The sequence below is a fragment of the Amblyraja radiata genome, chromosome 5 (genome assembly GCF_010909765.2).
Source record: "Amblyraja radiata isolate CabotCenter1 chromosome 5, sAmbRad1.1.pri, whole genome shotgun sequence".
In the NCBI taxonomy this organism is placed as follows: domain Eukaryota; kingdom Metazoa; phylum Chordata; class Chondrichthyes; order Rajiformes; family Rajidae; genus Amblyraja; species Amblyraja radiata.
The window spans coordinates 111,253,730-111,280,468 of record NC_045960.1 but is presented as its reverse complement, the minus strand read 5'-3'; the positions used below and the strand labels follow the sequence as shown (position 1 = coordinate 111,280,468).

At 49.6% G+C, this 26,739-nt stretch overlaps 1 protein-coding gene across 1 annotated transcript in view; it reads left to right on the top strand.

Annotated features, from left to right (window-relative positions):
* The first annotated feature begins 2,159 nt into the window (after window positions 1-2,159).
* slc22a16 (solute carrier family 22 member 16) overlaps window positions 2,160-26,739 on the top strand; it is a 57,960-nt gene continuing 33,380 nt past the window's right edge. The window contains exons 1-4 of the mRNA XM_033021986.1: window positions 2,160-2,347; window positions 8,122-8,595; window positions 19,214-19,331; window positions 25,099-25,651. Of these exons, the coding sequence (XP_032877877.1) occupies window positions 2,181-2,347; window positions 8,122-8,595; window positions 19,214-19,331; window positions 25,099-25,651 (1,312 nt within the window). The 5' untranslated portion in view covers window positions 2,160-2,180. The remainder of the gene's footprint in view (window positions 2,348-8,121; window positions 8,596-19,213; window positions 19,332-25,098; window positions 25,652-26,739) is intronic.

Below are 26,739 nucleotides of genomic sequence, written 5' to 3'. Positions count from 1 at the left end.
CCCTTTTTTCTAAGACTGTGGCCCCTGGTTCTGGACTCGCCCAACATTGCTTGACCAGTCCTTTTACATAATTTTATAAGTTTCTATAAGATCCCCCTCATCCTTCTAAACTCCAGTAAATTCAAGCCTAGTCTTTTCAATCTTTCCTCATATGACAGTCCCGCCATCCCAGGGATCAATCTTGTGAACCTACGCTGCACTGCCTCAATCACAAGGATGTCCTTCCTCAAATTAGACCAAAACTGTACACAATACTCCAGGTGTGGTCTCACCAGAGCCCTATTTTTGAAAATTTTCGCCGAAGATTTTTGAACATGTTGAAAATCCAGCGGCGACCAGAAAGACGCTACGACTCTTTGGGCGACTGAGGAGACGACTGACGACCATTCACCGCGGCGACCACCGGCTAATAAACACCTAAGTGGGACAGGCCCACAAAGATGCCACGTTTAAAAGTCATTGAAAAGTTGAGGCAAAGGGAGGCTGCGTTATATGATTTACATTTATCACTCATCACAAGATAGAGAATTGTACAAGTGTGTGTAGTCCATGGATTGGAGCATAATACTTCGGTGAGGGCAAAATGTACACATCATCAAGGTGACCTTTGAGACTGCAAATGCAAAGATGTACAGAGATACAGAGAGATACACATGTCATATGCAAACCACACCAAGGTGGTTAAGGATTCAAAATAAAACAATGAAATGTTTCTTTAAATTGTAAGCATGGGTGACACGTCAGCATGCAGCAGCCGCTAGAGAGTTACAGGCATAAGTGAAAAAGTGTATCTTAATCTGTAACAAGGGCGGCACGGTGGCGCAGCGGTAGAGTTGCTGCCTCACAGCGCCAGAGACCCGGGTTCCATCCTGACTCTGGGCGCTGTCAGTACCTTCTTCCCGTGACCTGCGTGGCTTATCTCCGGGTGCTCCGGTTTCCTCCCACACTCCAAAGCCAGGTTTAGACAGGTTTATAGAGATATGGGAAGGTGGGACAAGTGTCTCTGCCTCAGAGGGCAGTGGAGGCAGGTTATCTGGATACTTTCAAGAGAGAGCTAGATAGGGCTCTTGAAGACAGCGGAGTCAGGGGATATGGGGAGAAGGCAGGAACGGGGTACTGATTGGGAATGATCAGCCATTGAATGGCGGTGCTGGCTCGAAGGGCCGAATGGCCTATTCCTGCACCTGTTGTCTATTGTCTATTGTACCTGGGCAGTGGGCAGTGGGCAGGTGCTATAGACCTGCACGGGAAGGTAGACGCTCCCGCCCCCACGAGTCTCGGGCAGATGGGGCTCGTCAGCCTGGGAAGGCGGTCCATCTAGGAGAGGGAAAACTCTGATTTAAAACCTCCACTGCCTTGTGGCCATATCCAGTCATGGAAAAGGCTCCTGGAGTCAAGAAAATCCGGAGCCCCTAAGGCAGTTCGTCGTTGTCTACAACCTCGCTCTGGCAGCTCCTGCGACGGTGCTGGTGCCAAACTGTAACGGCCCTGCTGTTCCTTTGGATCGATCAGCGACGTGGAGAGGGGGGACGTGCTGCATGGGCAACAGCCTGTCCTCCATATGACATTGATCGCCCAGGCTTCCATCCGACCACGATGCATCACCCATGGTCAGTCATGACCGAGGGGGGCCTACTATTGTAACTGGGCCAGTTCATTGGCTATATTTAAGAGGGAGTTAGACGTGGCCCTTGTGGCTAAAGGGATCAGGGGGTATGGAGAGAAGGCCGGTACAGGATACTGAGTTGGATGATCAGCCATGATCACATTGAATGGCGGTGCAGGCTCGAAGGGCCGAATGGCCTACTCCTGCACCCATTGTCTGTGTTTCTATGTTTCTATGATGTGTTGGCCGGTGTGGGCAAGTTGGGCCGAAGGGCCTGAGTCTACGCTGTATCACTCTATGACGATCACTCTAAGGGTCTCGACCCAAAACGTCACCCATTTCTTCCCTCCTGAGACTCTGCCTGACCCGCTGAGCTACTCCGGCATTTTGTGTCTACCTTGAAGGCTAACATTTTTATTGTCAATTGACTGCTTTAAAATTGAACGTTGAAAGAAAATAACTGCAAGATTAGTTTTGCTGGCATGTGCAATGTGTGTTTTTCCAGTGGCGGGCGGAGCCCAGTGGCGGGAGGAGCCCACGTTGGCCCACTGCCTACTTATCTAACGTTGTCCTCATGTCTCTCATTACCTTTCGTTCTTTTAAAGTTCTCTCTCTCTCTCTCTCTCTCTCTCTCTCTCTCTCTCTGTCTCTCTCCGCACAGGCAGGGCAGCAGGTCCCTCTCATATCCATGGCACCGCAAACCCTGGAGAAGGTCTTTGACAAACTTGGCCACTTCGGACGGTGAGTAACAGCAGAGATTGTTTGCTCTCTGGTTTCCTGAATTTCGATTTCATTGGGGGGAAAAAACCGTGTCGGGAAGATTTGTCACAGTGTCTTTGCCACAAGCTGCAGAGTATTTAAATTCCCAAGATAATCTGATCTTAGACCTCAACGTATTTCAGTGGTTCGTACTGGGCTTTCCTGGGGGTTAAGAAGGGGACACAAATATCATATCAATTTGTTGAGCCCATGTTTGGGAACCTAACTAAGGTACATACCACATACAGTGTTTTGTTCGCATGTACTGGTGCCAAAAAGGTTAAGAATCACGGGCTAATTTGATGTACAATTTCTAAAGAACCTTGTGAAATGTATTTGGAGTGTAAATGTTAGCGTACCGGCATGCTGCTGTGGTTTGAGGTGGGTGGGGGGGGGGGGGGGGGGGGGGGGGGGGTGTTAGCTACGTTGAGAGTTTGGACAGACTTGGATTGTTTTCTCTGCAGCGCTGGAGGTCGGGGGAGATCTGATAGGATTATTATAAAGCCACGTCTAAGGCGGGCAGGCAGTCAATAGTCAATAGACAATAGGTGCAGGAGTAGGCCATTCGGCCCTTCGAGCCAGCACCGCCATTCAATGTGACAGGATACTGAGTTGGATGACCAGCCATGATCATATTGAATGGCAGTGCAGTCTCGAAGTGCCGAATGGCCTACTCCTGCACCTATTTTCTATGTTTCTATCCCCAATCAGTACCCCGTTCCTGGCTTCTCCCCATATCCCCTGACTCCACTATCTTTAAGAGCCCTATCTAGCTCTCTCTTGAAAGCATCCAGAGAACCGGCCTCCACCGCCCTCTGAGGCAGAGAATTCCACAGACTCACCACTCTCTGTGAGAAAAGTTGTGTGTCCTTGTCTCCGTTCTAAATGGCTTACTCCTTATTCTTAAACTGTGACCCCTGGTTCTGGACTCCCCCAACATCGGGAACATGTTTCCTGCCTCTAGCGCGTCCAAGCCCTTAACAATCTTATATGTTTCAATGAGAGTTCCTCTCATCCTTCTAAACTCCAGAGTGTACAAGCCCAGCTGCTCCATTCGCTCAGCATATGACAGTCCCGCCATCCCGGGAATTAACCTTGTCAAAACACTTTTTCCCCGATGGTGGAACTGTCAAAACTAACAGGGCAATAATTTAAAATGAAAGGGACATGGTTGAAAGGGCATGTGCGGGCAGTTTTTCTACACAAGAGGTGGTGGGTGTCAGGAGCATGTTGTCAGGGGTGGTGGTGGAGGCAGATACGGTGGTCATGGTTAAAAGGCAGTAAGTAACTGGACACATGGACATGCAGGGAACGGAGGGGCATGGATCACATGCTGGCAGATGAGGTTACATCATATAGTCTATCTTGAGATGCAGCCTCACAGAGCCAGAGACTCGGGTGCTGTCTACACAGAGTTTGCATTTTCTCCCTGGAACCTCGTGGGTTTTCTCCGGGTGCTCCGGTTTCATCCCACAATCCACAGACGTACAGATTTGCAGGTTTAATTGACTTTGGTAATATTGTAAATTGTCCCAGGTTTGTAGGATAGCGTTAGTGTGCGGCGTGATTGCAGGTGGGCTCGGACCCGGTGGGGGCCGAAGGGCCTATTTGCCTGCTGTATCTCTAAAGTGAAAGCCTACACAATGTCGTCAGGTAAACTGTGGGCAGAAGGGCCTGCTCCGCTCCTGCCCTGTTCTATGTTCTGTGTGTGTTGAGAAGAGGTGCGTTATGATTGAATGGTGCTGGTGGTTGCTGCCTCACAGCGCCGGAGACCCGGGTTCCATCCTGACTACGGGCGCTGCCTGTACGGAGTTTGCACGTTCTCCCTGTCACCTGCGTGGGTTTTCTCCGGGATCTCTGGTTTCAATAGACAATAGACAATAGACAATAGACCAAGGGTAAATTTGTTGATTCTGGATCTGTTAAAAACAGTATTTTAAAATGTCCCCATTGTCGGTTGCTTCATTATGGTGGACGCGTCAACTCAAATTGCTGAACAGGGTGGGGGTAAACTTACTTTCGAAAAGTTGCCGGGGGGTAAACGGGACGAAAAAAAGGTTGGGAACCCCTGCAATAGACAATAGGTGCAGGAGTAGGCCATTCGGCCCCTCGAGTTGCTGCCTCACAGCGCCAGAGATCCGGGTTCCATCCTGACTACGGGTGCTGTCTGTACGGAGTTTGCACGTTCTCCCCGTGACCTGCGTGGGTTTTCTCCGAGTTCCTCGGTTTCCTCCCACACTTCAACTGCCAGCACCCGTGCAGTGAGATTGTCCATGCCGACCAAGATGCCACATCGACACTAGTCCCATTTGCCCCATATCCCTCTAAAGACTAAACCTTTACCATCCATGTCCATATCCAAATGTATTTTACTTTAGACTGTGGACATACAGCTCACCTTAGATTAGATTAGATTAGATGATTAGATAGCCTTTATAGCCAGAGATACAGCAGTGAGGCGACAACTCACTTTGCCACTGTGCTGCCCACTCATAAACGGCAGAGGTGTTATCTCTGACTGTACACAATAGACAATGGGTGCAGGAGTAGGCCATTCGGCCCTTCGAGCCTGCAGCGGTGGAGAGAGAGGGAAGCCAGGAGGTGCCTGAAATTAGAGAAATCAATATTCTTACTGTTGGGTGAATTAAATATAAACTATTTAAAAAACTCGGGCTCATAACTTACGATTCAGTTTAGTTTAGTTCAGAGATACAAAGTGTAGCAATGTTACAAACTTTTGAGATTTAAAAAATCAAGTCTGTAATTTATCCCATCAGATAAAGCATAAAAATAAGTTTAATTTGACACCTAATTCACTTTCATATCTCAAGTATTTAAAAAGTTATGGCCATTTTCATACTGGGAAATGAGCATCTTGTTCCCTATTGATTTTCTATGGACATAACAAAAAAGCTGTGATCGTGAACAGTCAAAAGCCCATAACTTTCTTAAAAATTAAGAGAACTGAATGAAATTTTCAGTTATCATAGATTGAAGCATTCTGAAACAAATATAAAATAATCTTACTTGGATGACCTGAAATTAAAGCATATAATTAGTTAGTTACCTAATTGTAGCTAATTTCAGACTTCAATTACTAGATCTAAACATCTATCCATTTCTTAATAAATGATTAACATTTTTAAATAGCCTAAATGTCCAAATAATATTCACAAATAATTCACAATAAAACATGATTTTAAAATCTCATTTACATTAATTTATAGGCCAAATGGAAGGAATTTAGTGTTTAATTGCTGTAAATAAATGCCCATTTAAATCAGCTTTCCAGTGGGATCCTGTGGAACGCGCTGGTTTAGAACGTTCACATTGCGGTAGATTTGTGCCCCCAAATGCCCAGAAAAATACTGCGCGATATAGTAGGCCCAAAATGAGCTACTCGCAATATTAAACTTTGTATAAAGGGATCTTTAGAAGCCCTTTTTAATGTAAAAATATACAGCATACCTTCAGATATTTGCTTTATGAGACCCTGCGGTTGCTGCCGGTCGCGGGTTTAGAGACTGATTTTTAAACTACTATAACTATTATACGAGGCCTTTAAACCTAATAATAGCTTTTGCGACGGGGTCTTCCAGCGATTTTTCGTTAATAATTAACTAGGCTGAACATCTTCGATTTGAACAGCCTAGAGAAAATCGCGTTTTAAACCCGCCCCCTCTAAACGGCGCCAAAATCGCGCACACGGGCTGCGGAAGATTTTCAACGACGCTTCAGGTAGGCTTTGCAACATACCTACAAAGTGGAAACAGGCCCTTCAGCCCATCAAGTCCGCGCTGACCAACAATGAGCGCACACTAATACTATCCGAAGCCACTTAACCTACAAACCTGTACGTCTTTGCAATGTGGGAGGAAACCGGAGCACCTGGAGAAAACCCACACAGGTCACGGGGAGAACGTGCAAACTCCGTACGGACAGCACCTATGGTCAGGATCGAACCCAGGTCTCTGGCGCCGTGAGGCAGCAACTCTACCGCTGCGCCACCGTGCCACCCATAAAAGGATACAGTGTGGAAACAGGCCCTTCAGCCCACCAAGTCCATGCTGACCATCGATCGCCCGTTCACACTAGTTATGTTTTCCTACTTTCTCATCCACTGCCTACACACTAGGGGCAATTTACAGAGGCTCTTTGAGTTTACAATCCTGGCTACGGGTGCTGTCTGTATGGAGTTTGTACGTTCTCCCTGAGACCATGTGGGTTTACTCCGAGATAAGGTCATAAGTGATAGGAGCGGAATCAGGCCATTCGTCCCATCAAGTCTACTCCGCCACTCAATCATGGCTGATCTATCTCTCCCTCCTAACCCCATTCTCCTGCCTTCTCCCCATAACTCCTGACACCCGCACTATTCAAGAATCTATCTACCTCCGCCTTAAAAATATCCATTGACGTGGCCTCCACAGCCGTCTGTGGCAATGAATTCCACAGATTCACCACCCTCTGACTAGAGAAATTCATCCTCATCTCCTTCCTAAAGGAATGTCCTTTAATTCTGAGACTCTGACCTCTGTTCCTAGACTCTCCCACTAGTGGAAACATCCTCTCCACATCCACTCTATCCAAGCCTTTCACAATTCGAAGGGCCTGTTTCCGGGCTGTATCTGTAAACACCGTGGGTGGCGCGGTGGCGCAGCGGTAGAGTTGCTGCCTTACAGCGCTTGCAGCGCCAGAGACCCGGGTTCGATCCCGACTACGGGTGCTGTCTGTACGGAGTTTGTACGTTCTCCCCGTGACCTGCGTGGGTTTTCTCCGAGATCTTCGTGTTCGTCCCACACTCCAAAGACGTACAGGTTTGTGGGTTAATTGGCTTCGTATAAATGTAAAAATTGTCCCTGGTGTGTGTAGGATCCTGACTACAGTTGCTGTCTATACATTCTCTCTGTGACTGACCTGCGTGGATTTTATCCACATTTCACACAGAGAGTGATGAGTCTGTGGAATTCTCTGCCTCAGAGGGCGGTGGAGGCCGGTTCTCTGGATGCTTTCAAGAGAGAGCTAGATAGGGCTCTTAAAGATAGCGGAGTCAGGGGGATATGGGGAGAAGGCAGGAACGGGGTACTGATTGGGGATGATCAGCCAGTATCACATTGAATGGCGGTGCTGGCTCGAAGGGCCGATAAGGCCTACTCCTGCACCTATTGTCTATTGTCTATTGTCTATCCGAGATGTTCGGTTTCCTCCCACACTCCATAGACGTACAGGTTTGTAGGTTAATTGGATTGGTCTAAGTGTAAAATTGGCCATAGTGCGTGTTGGACAGTGTTAAACCCACATCCCACGGTACGAGTTCATTCCAAGAGCTCCCCCGAGTTTGCCCTGATTCGAACTCGGAGATTTGCGGTAATGGCCACTCGTCGGTACTCGGGGCTCTCGTGGACATTTTTCAACCTGTTGAAAAATCTTCACGAGTGTCTTCCCGTTCTTACCTGCCGTTAGCGAGTCTTCCCGAGTGCCTGCCGTTAGCGTTACGAGCCGCTAAGAGACATCCCCGAGCTCTGACGTACCCGCTACGTTCATTCTCCGTGCTTACCACGAGTTTGATTTGATTTTTAAACTCGGGAGAGCTCTTGGAATGAACTCGTACCGTGGGACAGGGCTATAAGTGTGCGGGGATCGCTGGTCGGCACGGACCCGGTGGGCCGAAGGGCCTGTTTTCTGCGCTGTATCTCTTGTACCAATTGTACTAATTGACTAATTGTAAACAAGTCTGATGTCGTTGCCTTTTACAGATTCCAAGCGACTGTCTATTTCGTGGTCAACTTGCAGACTATTGCGTGTGGGATCCACTACCTGGCCTCGGTGTTCCTCGCTGCCACGCCAGAGTTTATGTGCAGGCTGCCGGGCAACGTGACCACAATCCTGGTGGCCAACAGGACGGACGACCCCGCGGCTCTGTGGGATCTGTGGACGCCGGGGACCCAGCGGGTGGTGGGGCGGCTGGAGAACGGAGAGGTGTGGGAGGCGGAACAATGCAGCCGCTACCAACGTCTCGGCAGCTCCGAGCTGGCCCACGCCTTCGCGGGCAACCGGTCGCGGTTCCCCTGCGCCGACGGCTTCAACTACGACCAGGGCCACATCACCGACAGCATCGTGACCGAGTGGGACCTGGTGTGTGAGCGGGCATGGCTGGCTAAACTCACCCAGCCCATCTTCATGCTTGGAGTCTTGCTCGGAGCCGTCGTGTTCGGAGATATTGCAGACCGGTGAGTCCGAGTTTGAAGACAATAGACAATAGACAATAGGTGCAGGAGTAGGCCATTCGGCCCTTCGAGCTAGCACCGCCATTCAATGTGATCATGGCTGACCATCCCCAATCAGTACCCCGTTCCTGCATTCTCCCCATATCCCTTGACTCCGCTATCTTTAAGAGCCCTATCTAGCTCTCTCTTGAAAGCATCCAGAGAACCTGCCTCCACCGCCCTCTGAGGCAGAGAATTCCACAGACTCACCACTCTCTGTGAGAAAAATCCTCGTCTCCGTTCTAAATGGCTCACTCCTTATTCTTAAACTGTGGCCCCTGTTTCTGGACTCCCCCAACATCGGGAACATGTTTCCTGCCTCTAGTGTGTCCACACCCTTAACAATCTTATATGTTTCAATGAGATTGCCTCTCATCCTTCTAGATGCAAAAGACAGACGCAGAATGCTGGAGTTATGGGCCTGTCCCACATGGGCGATTTTAATGGGTGACTACAGGCGACTGCCACAAAATTTTCAACATGTTGAAAAATTTTCGGCAACAGTGGCGACATTTTTTGCTGTCGTAGGTTCATGCCAGGTGTCGTAGGTGCACTAAAGCTAGTCCCTGGCAGTCGCCTATCGAGTCTCCTAAGTGGGACAGGTCCATAACTCAGCGGGACAGGCAGCATCTCTGGAGAGAAGGAATAGGTGACGTTTCGGGTCGAGACCCTTCTTCAGACTCAGGGGAATGGGAGGAGGGATTTCTCTAGTCAGAGGGTGGTGACGTTTCAGTCTGAGGAACGGTCCCGACCCGAAAAGTCACCTGTCCATGTTCATAAGTGATAGCAGCATAATTAGACCACTCTGCCCATCAAGTCTACTACACAATTCAATCATGGCTGATCTATCATGGTACAAATCAAGAATCTATCAATGTCCACCTTAAAAATAGCCATTGGTCTCCACAGCCGTCTACGCCAAATAATTCCACAGATTCACCACCCTCTGACTAAAGAAATTTCTCCTCATCTCCTTTCTAAAGGAACGTCCTTTTATTCTGAAGCTGTGGCCTCTGGTCCTAGACTCTCTCACTAGTGGAAACATCCTCTCCACATCCACTCTATCCAGGCCTATCGCTACTCGTGAATCCATGTTCACCTATCCATGTTCTCCACAGTTACGGCCTCACCTGCTGAGTTACTCCAGCACTTCCCATCTTCCCCCCCCTGTCTGCTTTCCGCAACGACCGCTCCCTCCTTAACTCCCTTGTCAATTCTTCCCTTCCCTCCCACACCACCCCCTCCCCGGGCACTTTTCCTTGCAACCGCAAGAGATGCTACACTTGTCGCTTTACTTCCCCCCACGACTCCATTCAAGGACCCAAGCAGTCTTTCCAGGTGCGGCAGAGGTTCATCTGCATCTCCTCCAACCTCATCTATTGTATCCGCTGCTCTAGGTGTCAGCTGCTCTACATCGGTGAGACCAAGCGTAGGCTTGGCGATCGTTTCGCCCAACACCTCCGCACAGTTCGCAATAACCAACCTGATCTCCCTGTGGCTCAGCACTTCAACTCCCCCTCCCAATCCGAATCCGACCTCTCTGTCCTGGGCCTCCTCCATGGCCAGAGTGAGCACCACCGGAAATTGGAGGAGCAGCACCTCATATTCCGCTTGGGCAGTCTGCACCCTAACGGCATAAACATTGACTTCTCCAATTTCCGGTAGCCTTTGCTGTCTCCTCCCCTTCTCAGCTGTCCCTCAGCCCTCTGGCTCCTCCTCTTCCTTTCTCCTTTCTTCTCCCCGCCCCCCATCCTACATCAGTCTGAAGAAGGGTTTCGACCCGAAACGTTGCCTATTTCCATCGCTCCATAGATGATGCTGCCATCACCGCTAAGTTTCTCCAGCACTTTTGTTTACCTTACTCCAGCACTTTCTGTGTTCTTAAGCCTAGCGGCTGTTGCTAACTCTCTCGATGAATCTCTAGTTTCATTTGTAATTCACGTTTTAATTTTCTCAGTCAAATATTTCAAAACCTTCGAACCATTCCTTCAGCTCAGACAGCGACAAGACAATTGACATCCAGTCTTTTCTTTGCCATCCAGCTTACCCGATCTATTCCTCTCATGATTTTGTACACCTCTATAAGATCACCCCTCATCCTCCTGCGCTCCAAGGAATAGAGACCCAACCTGCTCAACCTCTCCCTGTAGCTCACACCCTCTAGTCCTGGCAACATCCTCGTAAATCTTGTGACCACTGCCCAGTCCATCATCGGCTCTGACCTCCCCACCATCGAAGGGATCTATCGCAGTCGCTGCCTCAAAAAGGCAGCCAACATCATCAAGGACCCACACCATCCTGGCCACACACTCATCTCTCCGTTGCCATCGGGAAGAAGGTACAGGAGCCTGAAATCTGGTACATCCAGGTTCAGGAATAGCTACTTCCCCACAGCCATCAGACTACTAAATACGACATCAAACAAGCTCTGAACAATAACAGCCTATTGCATTTTATCTGTTTATTTATTGTGTATATATATGGTTTATGGTATATAGACATACTGAACTTTTATCTCCTGTTCTGTATTATGTTTATATATCCTGTTGTGCTGCAGCAAGCAAGAATTTTATGGTCCTATCTGGGACACATGACAATAAAACTCTCTTGACTTGTACAGGCTTGTATACTCTGGAGTTTAGAAGGATGAGAGGGAATATTGAAACATATAAGATTATTAAGGGTTTGGACACGCTGGAGGCAGGAAACATGTTCCCGATGTTGGGGGAGTCCAGACCAAGGGCCACAGTTTAAGAATAAGGGGTAAGCTATTTAGAACAGACGAGGAAACACTTTTTCACACAGAGAGTTGTGAGTGTGGAATTCTCTGCCTCAGTGAAGTGTTTTTCTCCAGATTCTAGCATGTGCTGTTCCTGGTGTCCACAGAATATACGGCCCAACTTTCTGAATTACTAAGGTAGACAAAATTGCTGGAGAAACACAGCGGGTCCATAGATGCTGCCGCACCCTCTGAGTTTCTCCAGCAATTTTGTCTACCTTCGATTCTCCAGCATCTGCAGTTTCTTCTTGAACATTTTCTGAATTACTAATGCGACTACAGAAAAATTATGGGAATAGTCAGCAGGCAAGACTGAATCTGTGGAGAAAGAATAGTGTTAAAGATGATGGGACCTAAAGCTTTTCACTGTACCTCAGTACACGTGACAATAAACTAAGCTAACCCAAACTAAACTAAACATTGTGTAGGAAGGAACATTTAGTGTCTTAGAAGGATGAGAGGGCACCTCATTGAAACATATAAGATTGTTAAGGGCTTGGACACACTAGAGGCAGGAAACATGTTCCCGATGTTGGGGGAGTCCAGAACCAGGGGCCACAGTTTAAGAATAAGGAGTAAGCCATTTAGAACGGAGACGAGGAAACTTTTTCTCACAGAGAGTGGTGAGTCTGTGGAATTCTCTGCCTCAGAGGGTGGTGGAGGCAGGTTCTTTGGATGCTTTCACGAGAGAGCTAGATAGGGCTCTTAAAAATAGCGGAGTCAGAGGAGAAGGTAGGAACGGGGTACTGATTAGGGATGATCAGCCATGATCATATTGAATGGCGGTGCTGGCTCGAAGGGCCAAATGGCCTACTCCTGCAACTATTGTCTATTGTCTATAAAATGCTGGAGTAACTCAGCGGGACAGGCAGCAACTCTGGAGAGGAATGGGTGACGTTTCGAGATTAAACCCTTCTTCAGACTGCCTTGACCCTAAACCCATTCTTCACCCATTCCTCGACTCTAGAGATGTTGCCTGTCCCGCTGAGTTACTATGGCATTTTGTGCCTATCTTCTTAAACTAAACATTTACTGGTCATTTCCCCCCAGAGATGCTGCCTGACCGGCAGAGTTGCTCTCGCACTGTGTGTTTTGCCAACAGAGTCCAGATAGTACTAAAACTATGAAGGGTCACGACCTGAAACGTCACCTCTCCATGTTCTCCACAGATGCTGCCTGACCCGCTGAGTTACTACAGCACTCTGTGAAACGTCACCTATCCATGTTCTCCACAGATGCTGCCTGTCCCGCTGAGTTACTCCAGCGCTCTGTGCCTACATCAGAACTTGCTCACTGATATGGGGCAGGAGGTGGTGATAGTCATAATTTACTGAGAAATGCTTTGCCTTGAATATTATCACACCGTCAGTATGTTTTCAACCGCCGACGTTACTGTGAGGTTCAGACGTTATCTGTTCACCTCAGTCACGGGCGTCTGCTGCAGTTTAGATAGATAGATTATAGATTATACCTTTAATAATCCTTTACAGGAAATTACAGTGCCACGACAGCTTCAAGACAGACATAACACCACACATTTCCTCAAATAGCTTCCATACTTAACAAGTTAAAATACGTTAAAATACAAGTTAAAATACAATTAATTAAAAAAAGTGCAGTTATTTATGCGCATTATATAACCTTATAGCAGCTGGTAAACAGGACTTCCTATGTCTCTCAGTTTTGCACATTGGTGCAATCAGTCTCTGACTGAAGATGCTGCTCTTGATCACCTTCAGGGCATGGAGTGGGTGAGTGGGGTTGGTCATTATTGAACCCAGTTTGTTCAGAGTTCTGGCCTCTGCCACCTGCTGGACCGTTCGTTGCTCAGCCCCGACCACTGAGCCGGCCTTCCTGATCAGCTTATCCAGTCTGTTTTTGTCCGCTTTGCGGGCGCCATCTCCCCAACAGGCCACAGCAAAAAACAAAGCACTGGCCACCACTGAATGGTAGACACTGCACAGTAGGGGTTGGCAGATGTTAAATGACCTCAGCCTCCTTAAAAAATACAGTCGGCTTTGTCCCTTCCTGTACACCGCCTCCATATGACACTTCCAGTCCAGCTCACTGTCAAGCTGCACCCCAAGGTACCTATGGTTAGCGACCACCTCCACCTCAGTGCCCTTAATGGTGATTGGTGTTGCTTGAGTCCTCCTCCTCCCCCTCCTGAAGTCCACAACTATCTCCTTGGTTTTTTTGGTGTTAAGATGGAGGTTATTGTGTGCACTCCACTCCACAAAGTTACTTAGTATGTCTCTATACTCCTCCTCATTGCCCCCTTTAATGAGGCCGACAACAGCTGTGTCATCCGAAAACTTCTGCAAAAAGCAGCTGTTGGTGTTATATTGGAGATCCGCTGTGTAGATGGTAAACAGGAACGGAGCCAGCACAGTTCCTTGTGGAGCCCCTGTGCTGCTCAAGATGGTGCCCGAGACACTGTTCTGTAGGCGCACATACTGTGGTCTGAGGGAAAGGTAATCCAAACACCACAGTACCAGTGATGGATCCACTTTCATCTTCTCCATCTTCTCCCCTAGCAGTCGGGGCTGAATTGTGTTGAAGGCGCTTGAGAAGTCAAAAAATGTAATCCTTACAGATGCATCAGTAGTGTCCAAATGTGTGTACACCCTCTGCAGCATGTAAACGAGGGCATCATCGACACTGATGTTAGGCTGATATGCAAACTGTAAAGGATCCATTTGATTTGACCCACTAGTCCTGATGTAGGAAAGGACAAGTCTCTCAAATGTCTTCATTATATGTGAAGTGAGCGCTACTGGTCTGTAGTCATTGTGGAGAGTGGGATGGGTCTTCTTTGGGACAGGTACCAGGCAAGATGTTTTCCACAGCCTTGGAACCTTCTGTAGACGCAAGCTCAGGTTGAACAGGTGGGTTAGAATACCTGTTTGCGGGGCCCTTCCCACTTGGCTATCTTTATTCTGTGCCCTGTCACAGGCAAAGTGTAGGCCTCAGAGGTCACGGGGCTCAAGAGTGTTTACTTATCCCATATACCGACAATAGAGCAATAACATTCTTCACAGACAGTCCGTAATCTGTCTGTGCAGACAATAGACAATAGGTGCAGGAGTAGGCCATTCGGCCCTTCGAGCCAGCACCGCCATTCAATGTGATCATGGCTGATCATCCCCAATCAGTACCCCGTTCCTGCCTTCTCCCCATATCCCCTGACTCCGCTATCTTTAAGAGCCCTATCTAGCTCTCTCTTGAAAGTATCCAGAGAACCGGCCTCCACCGCCCTCTGAGGCAGAGAATTCCACAGACTCACCACTCTCTGTGAGAAAAAGTGTCTCCTCGTCTCCGTTCTAAATGGCTTACTCCTTATTCTTAAACTGTGGCCCCTGGTTCTGGACTCCCCCAACATCGAGAACATGTTTCCTGCCTCCAGCGTGTCCAAGCCCTTAACAATCATATGTTTCAATAAGAAACGTTGCCTATTTCCTTTGCTCCATAGATGCTGCCTCACCCGCTGAGTTTCTCCAGCATTTTTGTCCCCTTCGATTTTCCAGCATCTGCAGTTTCCTTCTTATGCATGGATATAATGACCATCCCAGGCAGCTCGTTCCAGGCACCCACCACTCTGCACAGCGGGTAGAACCGCTGCCTCACAGCGCCAGAGACACTGGTTCGATCCTGACCTTGGGGACCGTCTGTAGGTGGAGTTTGCACCTTCTCCCTGTGACAGCGTGGGTTTTCTCCGGGTGCTCCAGTTTCCTCCCACTCTCACTTACAAGGTTAATTCCCGGGATGGCGGGACTGTCATATGCTGAGAGAATGAAGCAGCTGGGCTTGTATCTCATTGAAACATATAAGATTGTTAAGGGCTTGGACACGCTAGAGGCAGGAAACATGTTCCCGATGTTGGGGGAGTCCAGAGTCCAGAACCAGGGGTCACAGTTCAAGAATAAGGAGTAATCCATTTAGAACGGAGACGAGGAAGCATTTTTTCTCACAGACAGTGGTGAGTCTGTGGAATTCTCTGCCTCAGAGGGCGGTGGAGGCCGGTTCTCTGGATGCTTTCAAGAGAGAGCTAGATAGGGCTCTTAAAGATAACGGAGTCAGGGGATATGGGGAGAAGGCAGGAACGGGGTACTGATTGGGGATGATCAGCCATGATCACATTGAATGGCGGTGCTGGCTCGAAGGGCCGAATGGCCTACTCCTGCACCTATTGTCTATTGTCCGCACAGACAGCTTACGGACTGTCTGTGAAGAATGTTATTGCTCTATTGTCACCCGCTGAGTTTCTCCAGCATTTTTGTCTACATTATATCCCTGCTGTTTGTTTGAATAGTTTAATGCCTTTACAGGAACGGCAAAGCACATTTTGCATTCCAACCCTCTGCCGGTTTTGATAAACTGGCAATCTACACGGTTAGTGCCAAGGCTAGCAAAGCAGATGGTTTTAAATAAAAAGGTAGACAAAGATCCCACGCTCACACTAAATGTTGGAAAACTGACAGATGACAATGTTTAGAGTCCTCGAGTCTTAAGGGCCTGTCCCACTTGGCTGATTATTTTCGGTGACTGCCGGCATCATTGACCGACGTATCAGGTCACCGAAACATTCGCCGCGTGATGGCGTATTGGCGACCGGTGTTTTTTCGAGTGTCGAGATTTTTTTTGGTCTCCGCTGGATTTTGAAATGTTCAAAATCTTTTGGCGACACTGATATGATGCCGGCAGTTGCTGGAAAAATATCCAAGTGGAACAGGCCCTTTACAGCGTGCATACTGGTCCTTCGGCCCAACTTGCCCACACCGGCCAACATGTCCCAGCTACACTAGTCATAGACTGATACTGCGTGGAAACAGGCCCTTCGGCCCAACTTGCCCACACCGGCCAACATGTGCCAGCTACACTAGTCATTGAGTGATACTGCGTGGAAACGGGCCCTTCGGCCCAACTTGCCCACACCGGCCAACATGTCCCAGCTACACTAGTCATAGAATGATACTGTGTGGAAACAGGCCCTTCGGCCCAACTTGCCCACACCGGCCAACATGTCCCAGCTACACTAGTCATAGAGTGATACTGCGTGGAAACAGGCCCTTCGGCCCAACTTGCCCACACCGGCCAACATGTGCCAGCTACACTAGTCCCACCTGCCTGCGTTTGGCCCGTATCCCTCCAAACCTGTCCTGAATGATTCTTAAACGTTGGGATAGTCCCTGCCTCAACTATCTCCTCCGGCAGCTCGTTCCATACACACACCACCCTCAAGTTCTTATGAAATCTTTCCCCCCCCCTCACCTTAAACCTGCTTTGTTTATAAGGTCATAAGGAATAGGAGTAGAATTAGGCCATTTGGCCCATCAAGTCTCCTCCACCATTCAATCATGGCTGATCTACCTCACCCTCCTAACCCCATTCTCCTGCCTTCTCCCCATAACCTCTAACACCCGTACTAATCAAGACTCTATCAATCTCTGCCTTAAAATTATCCACTGACTTGGCCTCCACAGCCGTCTGTGGCAAAGAATTCCACAGATTCACCACCATCTGACCAAAGAAATGTCTCCTCATCTCCTTCCTAAAGGAATGTCCTTTAATTTTGAGGCTATGACCTCTAGTCCTGGACTCTCCCAGTAGTGGAAACATTCTCTCCACATCCACTCTATCCAAGCCTTTCACTATTCTCTATGTTTCAATGTCCCCCCTCATTCTTCTAAACTCCTTTGTTAGCTTAGATTAGAGATACAGCACGAGAACAGGCCCTTCAGCCCATCGAGTGAGCACGCACCCATCATCCCGTTCATGCTAGCTCTACCATACACATTGTGGACAATTTACAGAAGCCAATTAACCGACAAACCCGCAAGTCTTTGGAGTGCGGGAGGAATCCGGAGCTCCCGGGAAAAAACCCACGCAGGGCACTGGGAGAACGTACAAACTCCGCACAGACAGCACCAGAGGTCGGGATGATATTGTTGGGCAGTAGCTCTAGCGCCGGGCCAGGAGATGAGGAGGAATTTCTTTAGTCAGAGGGTGGGGAATCTTTGGAATTCATTGCCAAAGAATGCAAGTTTATTTTCGGATGCGCAAGTGCATTGAGGTACAGGAACAATGAAAAACCTGCGTGCAGCAGCATCACAGGCACACATAGACAACGCCTGGATCCCTGGAGAGAAGGAATGGGTGACGTTTCTGATCGATCAAAGCTGCCAGTGGGGCAGAAGGGCCTGTTTCTGCGTTGTATCACTCTGTGACTCTGTGGCCTTTTAGTGCAGGGAAGTGGCAAATGAATCAAAGGGGTATTGATGGTCACCTATCCATGACCTCCATAGATGCTGCCTGACCCGCTGAGTCTGGTTTAGTTTAGTTTTATGAGGGAGAAACAGGACCTCCGGCCCACCGAGTCCGCACCGACCAGCGATCCCCGCACATTAACACCACCCTACACACACTAGCGACAATGTTTTTACATTTCACATTTAAACCAAGCCAATTAATCTACAAACCTGTACGTCTTTGGAGTGTGGGAGGAAACCGGAGCACCCGGAGAAAACCCACGCGGCCACAGGGAGAAGGTACAAACTCCGTACAGACAGCACCTGTAGTCGGGATGGAACCCGGGTCTCTGGCGCTGTGCTCAAGTACTTTTCGTCTTTAAATATGATAAGTATGAATTTTCTGAGCTAATAACTTTTATGAATCTGCGCAGTCTTTACTACATTTGAATGAATGATGAATGAATGAATACGTTTATTGTCATTGCACAAACTGTGCAACGAAATTCCATTCCTCCGGTTAAAAAAATACAAACACGACAACCATTAACACATATGTACACTTATTAGTAAAATAATAAATAAGTATTTTAAAAGAGTTTAAAAGAATTTGGCGGCATTTCTTGGAATTACATTTTGCTTCCCCAGTGTTCTCTGTTGGAATTTAGCTCTTTTATCGCACATGGGTAGAAACTATTTTTAAGCCTTCAGAGACCTGAATCGCCTCCCAGAGGGTAGCAGAGTAAAAAGGTGGTTGGCAGGGTGGGATGTGTCCTGCTTGATATTTGTGGCCCGGCGCAAGCATCGGGCCCTATATATGTCATCCAAGGTGGGCAGTTGAGCGTTTGTAATGCTCTGCGCAGTTTTTATAATTCCCTGCAGCGCCCTCCTCTCAGCCACAGTACAGCTAGCAAACCACACCAGGATTCCATAGGAGAGGATACTCTCCACGGCGCATCGGTAGAAGGACAGCAGCAGCGGCTGTGGGGCGTTTGCTCTCCGCAGAGACCTCAGGAAATACAGCCGCTGATGTGACTTCTCCACGAGAGTGACGGTGTTCATTTGCCATTTGAGGTCCTGGGAGATGTTTATTCCCAGGAACTTAAAGCCGGTGACTCTCTCCACCATGTCTCCTTTGATGTACAAGGGAGCAGGTTCCTCTCTCCTCTTCCTCCTGAAGTCAACGACCAGTTCTTTTGTCTTTGATGGGTTGAGTACCAGGTTGTTTTTGGTACTTTACTACAGATTTCCCAGAACCCTTAGTCCCTGAGCCTTTCTGGATTATCCCTGTTGCCGGACCAAATTCAACCCGCTAATCGGCCGCGGAAGTCCCGATGAGGTCGAGATCGGCCGCCTCACCCAGCCTAGGCGCCACATTTTCGGGGGGACTTCCGGGGGGGAATTCAAGTTCCCCTCTCGTGATTTTGTCCGGATTGAAGGAGGTACCGGACCACTAGTTGTCGGAAAATCGGTGGTTGACCTGTACCTATGTTTTGATGAAGACTTAGATATTGGAAGTTGTTATTCTCAAACTCTTTTCTTCTAACTTTTCTAGACTGGGTCGACGATCGATACTGTGGTTCACAAGTGTCTCTCAGTTTGTGTTTGGAGTCGCTGTAGCATTCACCAACGACTATTACAGCTTCATCATTGTTCGATTCCTCCTGGCCCTGGTATGTACAAACTATCCCGCATGTTTAGTCACAGTGTCATAGAGACAGAGACTCATAGAGTCATAGAAACATGGAAACATAGACAATAGGTGCAGGAGTAGGCCATTCGGCCCTTCGAGCCTGCACCGCCATTCAATATGATCATGGCTGAGCATCCAACTCAGTATCCTGTACATGCCTTCTCTCCATACCCCCTGATCCCTTTAGCCACAAGGGCCACATCTAACTCCCTCTTAAATATAGCCAATGAACTGGCCTCAACTACCTTCTGTGGCAGAGAATTCCACAGACTCACCACTCTCTGTGTGAAAAAAGTTTTTCTCATCTCGGTCCTAAAAGATTTCCCCCTTATCCTTAAACTGTGACCCCTTGTTCTGGACTTCCCCAACATCGGGAACAATCTTCTTGCATCTAGCCTGTCCAACCCCTTAAGAATTTTGTAAGTTTCTATAAGATCCCCCCTCAATCTTCTAAATTCTAGCGAGTACAAGCCGAGTCTATCCAGTCTTTCTTCATATGAAAGTCCTGACATCCCAGGAATCAGTCTGGTGAACCTTCTCTGTACTCCCTCTATGGCAAGAGTCACAGTCATAGAGTGATACAGCATGGAAACAGGCCCTTCGCCCCAACTTCCCACACCAACCAACAATGTCCCAGCTACACTAGTCCCACCTGCCCGCATTTAGCCCATATTCTCCAACCTGTCCTATCCATGTACCTGTCTAAAAGCCCTGTCCCACGGTACGAGTTCATTCCAAGAGCTCTCCCGAGTGTTAAAAAAATCAAACTTGTGGTAAGCACGGAGAATGAACGTAGTGGGTACGTGGGGGCTCGGGGACGTAGCGGGTACGTGGGGGCTCGGGGACGTAGTGGGTACGTCGCGGCTCGGGGACGTAGCGGGTACGTCGGAGCTCGGGGACGTAGCGGGTACGTCGCGGCTCGGGGACGTAGCGGGTACGTCGGAGCTCGGGAACGTAGCGGTACGTGGGAGCTCGGGGACGTAGCGGGTACGTGGGAGCTCGGGGACGTAGCGGGTACGTCGCGGCTCGGGGACGTAGCGGGTACGTGGGGGCTCGGGGACGTAGTGGGTACGTGGGAGCTCGGGGACGTAGCGGGTACGTCGGAGCTCGGGAACGTAGCGGTACGTGGGAGCTCGGGGACGTAGCGGGTACGTGGGAGCTCGGGGACGTAGCGGGTACGTCGCGGCTCGGGGACGTAGCGGGTACGTGGGGGCTCGGGGACGTAGCGGGTACGTGGGAGCTCGGGGACGTAGCGGGTACGTCGCGGCTCGGGGACGTAGCGGGTACGTGGGGGCTCGGGAACGTAGCGGTACGTGGGAGCTCGGGGACGTAGCGGGTACGTCGCGGCTCGGGGACGTAGCGGGTACGTGGGGGCTCGGGGACGTAGCGGGTACGTGGGGGCTCGGGGACGTAGCGGGTATGTCGGGGCTCGGGGACGTAGCGGGTACGTGGGGGCTCGGGGACGTAGCGGGTACGTGGGAGCTCGGGGACGTAGCGTGTACGTGGGGGCTCGGGGACGTAGCCGGTACGTGGGGGCTCGGGGACGTAGCGGGTACGTGGGGGCTCGGGGACGTAGCGGGTACGTCGGAGCTCGGGGACGTAGCGGGTACGTGGGGGCTCGGGGACGTAGCGGGTACGTGGGGGCTCGGGGACGTAGCGGGTACGTGGGGGCTCGGGGACGTAGCGGGTACGTGGGGGCTCGGGGACGTAGCGGGTACGTGGGAGCTCGGGGACGTAGCGGGTACGTGGGGGCTCGGGGACGTAGCCGGTACGTGGGGGCTCGGGGACGTAGCGGGTACGTGGGGGCTCGGGGACGTAGCCGGTACGTGGGGGCTCGGGGACGTAGCGGGTACGTGGGAGCTCGGGGACGTAGCGGGTACGTGGGGGCTCGGGGACGTAGTGGGTACGTGGGGGCTCGGGGACGTAGTGGGTACGTGGGAGCTCGGGGACGTAGTGGGTACGTCGGGGCTCGGGGACGTAGCGGGTACGTGGGAGCTCGGGGACGTAGTGGGTACGTGGGGGCTCGGGGACGTAGTGGGTACGTCGCAGCTCGGGGACGTAGCGGGTACGTGGGGGCTCGGGGACGTAGCGGGTACGTGGGAGCTCGGGGACGTAGCGGGTACGTGGGAGCTCGGGGACGTAGCGGGTACGTGGGGGCTCGGGGACGTAGCGGGTACGTGGGGGCTCGGGGACGTAGCGGGTACGTGGGAGCTCGGGGACGTAGCGGGTACGTGGGAGCTCGGGGACGTAGCGGGTACGTGGGGGCTCGGGGACGTAGCGGGTACGTGGGGACTCGGGGACGTAGTGGGTACGTCGGAGCTCGGGGACGTAGCGGGTACGTCGGAGCTCGGGGACGTAGCGGGTACGTCGGAGCTCGGGGACGTAGCGGGTATGTCGGAGCTCGGGGACGTAGCGGGTACGTGGGAGCTCGGGGACGTAGCGGGTACGTGGGAGCTCGGGGACGTAGCGGGTACGTCGGAGCTCGGGGACGTAGCGGGTACGTCGGAGCTCGGGGACGTAGCGGGTACGTTGGGGCTCGGGAACGTAGCGGGTACGTCGGAGCTCCCTCACAAAATAAACGCCAGCATTGCGTTGGCATTCTCTAGGAATTCCAGTACCAGCTCCCAAGTCCCTTTGCACCTCCGATTTCTGGATTCTCACCCCATTTAGAAAATAGTCCACGCCTTTATTCCTGTGACCAAAATGCATGACTCCACACTTTGCTGCACTATATTCCATCTGCCACTTCTCTGCCCACTCTCCCAACCTGTCCGAGTCCTTCTGCAGAGTCCCTGCTTTCTCTACACAACCTGCCCCTCCACCTATCTTCGTGTCAGCTGCAAACTTGGCCACAAAGCCTTCAATCCCCTCGTCTAAATGTTATCTTTACTCAAATTAATAAGTGAATTGTAAATATATCAAGAAATTGTGGATATAATGAAGGCAGATTGGCAAATACCAGGAGGGAAGGTTGTATTTATGGAGTTTTATTACATTTTCTGATGAAATAATGAGTAGGCAAGAATGATGAAGTAATGGTACTCTAATTAGATTGCCATGAAGACTGTCAATTGGAGCTCCTGACTAATGTTAGAGCAGGTGGTGTTAGAGGCAAGTTAACAAGAAGACAGATGGTGGTAATAGATAGCTACTAACAGTAGGCTGGAAAATGTGGGCAGTGGTCCCCCACAGAATTTGGTTCAGTAACATGTATGTCTCATTTTACAGTGACCATTGAGACCTTAGACTTGAAGAACAAGGCTCCTCGGGTTACGGATGGCCTGACCTCCGCAAATTCTTCCATACATTTCCAAACCAGCAATAGTCAGATAGTGGAGGAAGGAACTGCAGATGCAGCAGGTTTAAACTGAAGATAAACGCAAAATGCTGGAGTAACTCAACGGGACAGGCAGTGTCTCTGGAGAGAAGGAATGGGCGACGTTTCGGGGTCGAGACGCTTCTTCAGACTGATGTCAGGGAACAGGAGACACAGAGATAGAAACATAGAAACATAGAAAATAGGTGCAGGAGTAGGCCATTCGGCCCTTCGAGCCTGCACCGTCATTCAATATGATCATGGCTGATCATCCAACTCAGTATCCTGTACCTGCCTTCTCTCCATACCCCCTGATCCCTTTAGCCACAAGGGCCACGTCTGACCCTTCTTCAGGGGAAAAGGAGATACAGAGATAAGGAAGTGTAAGGTGTGAAAACATGACCAAAGGGGATGGAGATCTAGGAAAATGTAGAATAGATCATCGTTAGCTGGGAGAAGGTAACAACGAAGCAAACAGAGATAAAATGTAGTCAGAGATGGTCGCACTGGTGGGAGAACCAGGATGGGGGAGGGAATGGAGAGAGAGGGAAAGCAAGGGTTACTTGAAGTTAGAGAAGTCAATGTTCATACCGCTGGGGTGTAAACTGCCCGTGCAAAATATGAGATGGCATTCCTGCAATTTGCGCTGGGCCTCACTCTGACAGTGGAGGAGGCCCAGGACAGAAAGGTCAGTGTGGGAATGGGAGGGGGAGTTAAAGTGTTTAGCAACCGGGAGATCAGGTAGGTCTAGGCGGACTGAGCGGAGGTGTTCAGCGAAACTAGTCATAGTGTTATACGGCACGGAAACAGGCCCTTCGGCCCAACTTACTATTCCATGTCCATGTCCTAGGAGCAGAATCAGGCCATTTGGCCCATCAAGTCCACTCCGCCATTCAATCGTGGCTGATCTATCTTTCCCTCTCAACCCCATTCTCCTGCCTTCTCCCCATAACCCCTGACACCCGTATCAATCTAGAATTCCGTTCATGAAGCCCCATCTAAGCTTGCCCCATTCTACTAAATTTGTTCCAGAACCCTCCAAACCATTACTTACTTTAGCTTGTAGATGCAGCATGGATACAGGCCCTTCGGCCCACCCTGCCGTCAACAACCGTCGATCACCTGTTGACAACAGTATATGTGTGTATATAATATATATATATATATATATATATATATATATATACGCACGGATATACATGCATATATAATGGGGGGGGGGGGGATAGAACAAAGGAGGACCCAGCATGGGATACATTGTAACCTTGTCAGCATCCTTTATGTAGCGACCCTTTGCATACCTTGCGTATGGAAAACAAAGAATATCACTGTGACTTGTCACATATGACAATAAAATATTTATTCGTTCATTCATTAATTCGATATATATATATAGGTATATTTATACACACATATATATAAAGATATATATATAAATATGTATCTATATTTGTATTGTTGCTGATTAATATGGTGTTACACAGTGTGCTGTGTTTACATAGAAACATAGACAATAGATGCAGGAGTAGGCCATTCGACCCTTCGAGCCAGCACAGCCATTCAATATGATCGTGGCTGATCATCCACAATCAGTACCCCGTTCCTGCTTTTTCCCCATATCCCTTGATTCCGTTAGCCCGAAGAGCTAAATCTAACTCTCTCTTGGAAACATCCAGTGATTTGGCTTCCACTGCCTTCTGTGGCAGAGAGAATTCCACATTTTATATGGTTCTATAAGATCCCCTCTCATCGTTCTAAATTCCAGCGAATGCAAGCCCAGTCGACCCATTCTTTCATCATATGACAGTCCCGCCATCCCGGGAATTAACCTGGTGAACCTACGCTGCACTCCCTCAATAGCAAGGATGTCTGTTGTGCCGCTGCAAGTAAAATATGTCCTTGTTCCGTTCGAGACTCACGACGGTAAACCACTCTCGACCCTTGGCTCCAGAACCAGGGGTCACAGTCCAGAACCAGGGGCCACAGTCCAGAACCAGGAGCCACAGTCTTAGAATAAAGGGGAGGTCATTTACCTAAAGGGGAGGTTTTCACCCAAAGAGTTGTGAATTTATGGAATTCCCTGCCACAGAGGGCAGTGGAGGCCAAGTCACTGGATGGATTTAAGAGAGAGTTAGATAGAGCTCTAGGGGCTAGTGGAGTCAAGGGATATGGGGAGAAGGCAGGCACGGGTTATTGATTGGGGACGATCAGCCATGATCGCAATGAATGGCGGTGCTGGCTTGTAGGGCCGAATGGCCTCCTCCTGCACCTAGTCAAGTCAAGTCAAGTCAAGTTTATTCGTCACATACACATACGAGATGTGCAGTGAAATGAAAAATTAGAACTAATTAGAACAAGAACTATTTTCTATGTTTCTATGTTTCTAAGATGCCATTCATTGCTCCATGTCTGTCTGTCTCTCTGCCCGCAGGTTGCCAGTGGCTACCTTGTGGTGGTCTTCGTCTATGTGACTGAGTACACTGGGCTGAAGGCCCGGAGTTGGGCCTCCATGCATGTCCACGCCTATTTCGCCATCGGCATCATGGTGGTGGCCTTGGTGGGCTTCCTGGTGAGGAGCTGGCGGCTCTACCAGCTCATCCTCTCCCTGGTGACCGCCCCCTTCATCTTCTGCTGCTGGCTGCTGCCCGAGACTCCGTGGTGGCTGCTGGCCAACGGGCGGACGGAGGAGGTGCAGAAGCTGATCGACAGGATGGCCCGGTGGAACGGGGTGAAGATGCCCTGCCACCTCTCCGTCCTGCAGATGAACGGGCCCGAGGAGGCGGGCGACAAAGAAATGACCAACAGTGACCACGTCGCCAAGGAAAAGAAAATGAGCATCCTGGACCTCTTCCGCACCTGTAACTTGGTGAAGAGGACCGTCACCGTTTGGCTGGTCTGGTTCACCGGTAGCCTCGGCTATTACGTCAGCTCCTTGGGATCGGTCAACCTGGGTGGAAACGAGTACCTCAACCTCTTCCTTGCAGGTAGGAGTCTATTACCTTGTAACACAGGTGGAAAAATAAAATAGAGAGAGTACAGAGGAGATTAACTAGAATGTTGCCTGGGTTTCAGCAACTAAGTTACAGAGAAAGGTTGAACAAGTTAGGGCTTTATTCTTTGGAGCGCAGAAGGTTAAGGGGGGACTTGATGGAGGTCTTTAAAATGATGAGAGGGATAGACAGAGTTGACGTGGATAAGCTTTTTCCATTGAGAGTAGGGAAGATTCAAACAAGGGGACATGACTTGAGAATTAAGGGAACTTCTTTACTCAGAGAGTGGTAGCGGTGTGGAATGAGCTTCCAGTGGAAGTGGTGGAGGCAGGTTCGATTTTATCATTTAAAAATAAATTGGATAGGTATATGGACGGGAAAGGAATGGAGGGTTATGGTCTGAGTGCAGGTAGATGGGACTAGGTGAGAGTAAGTGTTCGGCACGGACTAGAAGGGCCGAGATGGCCTGTTTCCGTGCTCATTGTTATATGGTTATATGGTTATAAGTCACCAGACTGTGGCTGTGGCAAGGAACTGCAGATAGAAACATAGAAAATAGGTGCAGGAGGAGGCCATTCGGCCCTTCGAGCCAGCACCACCATCCATTGTGATCATGGCTGATCATCCACAATCAGTACCCCGTTCCTGCTTTTTCCCCCATTTCCCTTGATTCCGTTAGCTCTAAGAGCTAAATCTAACACGCCCTTGGACACATCCAGTGATTTGGCCTCCACTGCCTTCTGTGGCAGAGAGTCCCCTATCAATAACCCGTGCCTGCCCTCCCTAGACTCCACTAGCCCCTAGAGCTCTATCTAACTCTCTCTTAAATCCATCCAGTGACTTGGCCTCCACTGCCCTCTGTGGCAGGGAATTCCACAAATTCACAACTCTCTGGGTGAAAAAGTTTTTTTTTCCTCACCTCAGTCTTAAATGACCTCCCCTTTATTCTAAGACTGAGTGGCCCCTGGTTCTGGACTCGCCCAACATTGGGAACATTTTTTCCTGCATCTAGCTTGTCCAGTCCTTTTATAATTTTATATGTTTCTATAAGATCCCCCCCCCTTCCCCTCATCCTTCTAAAC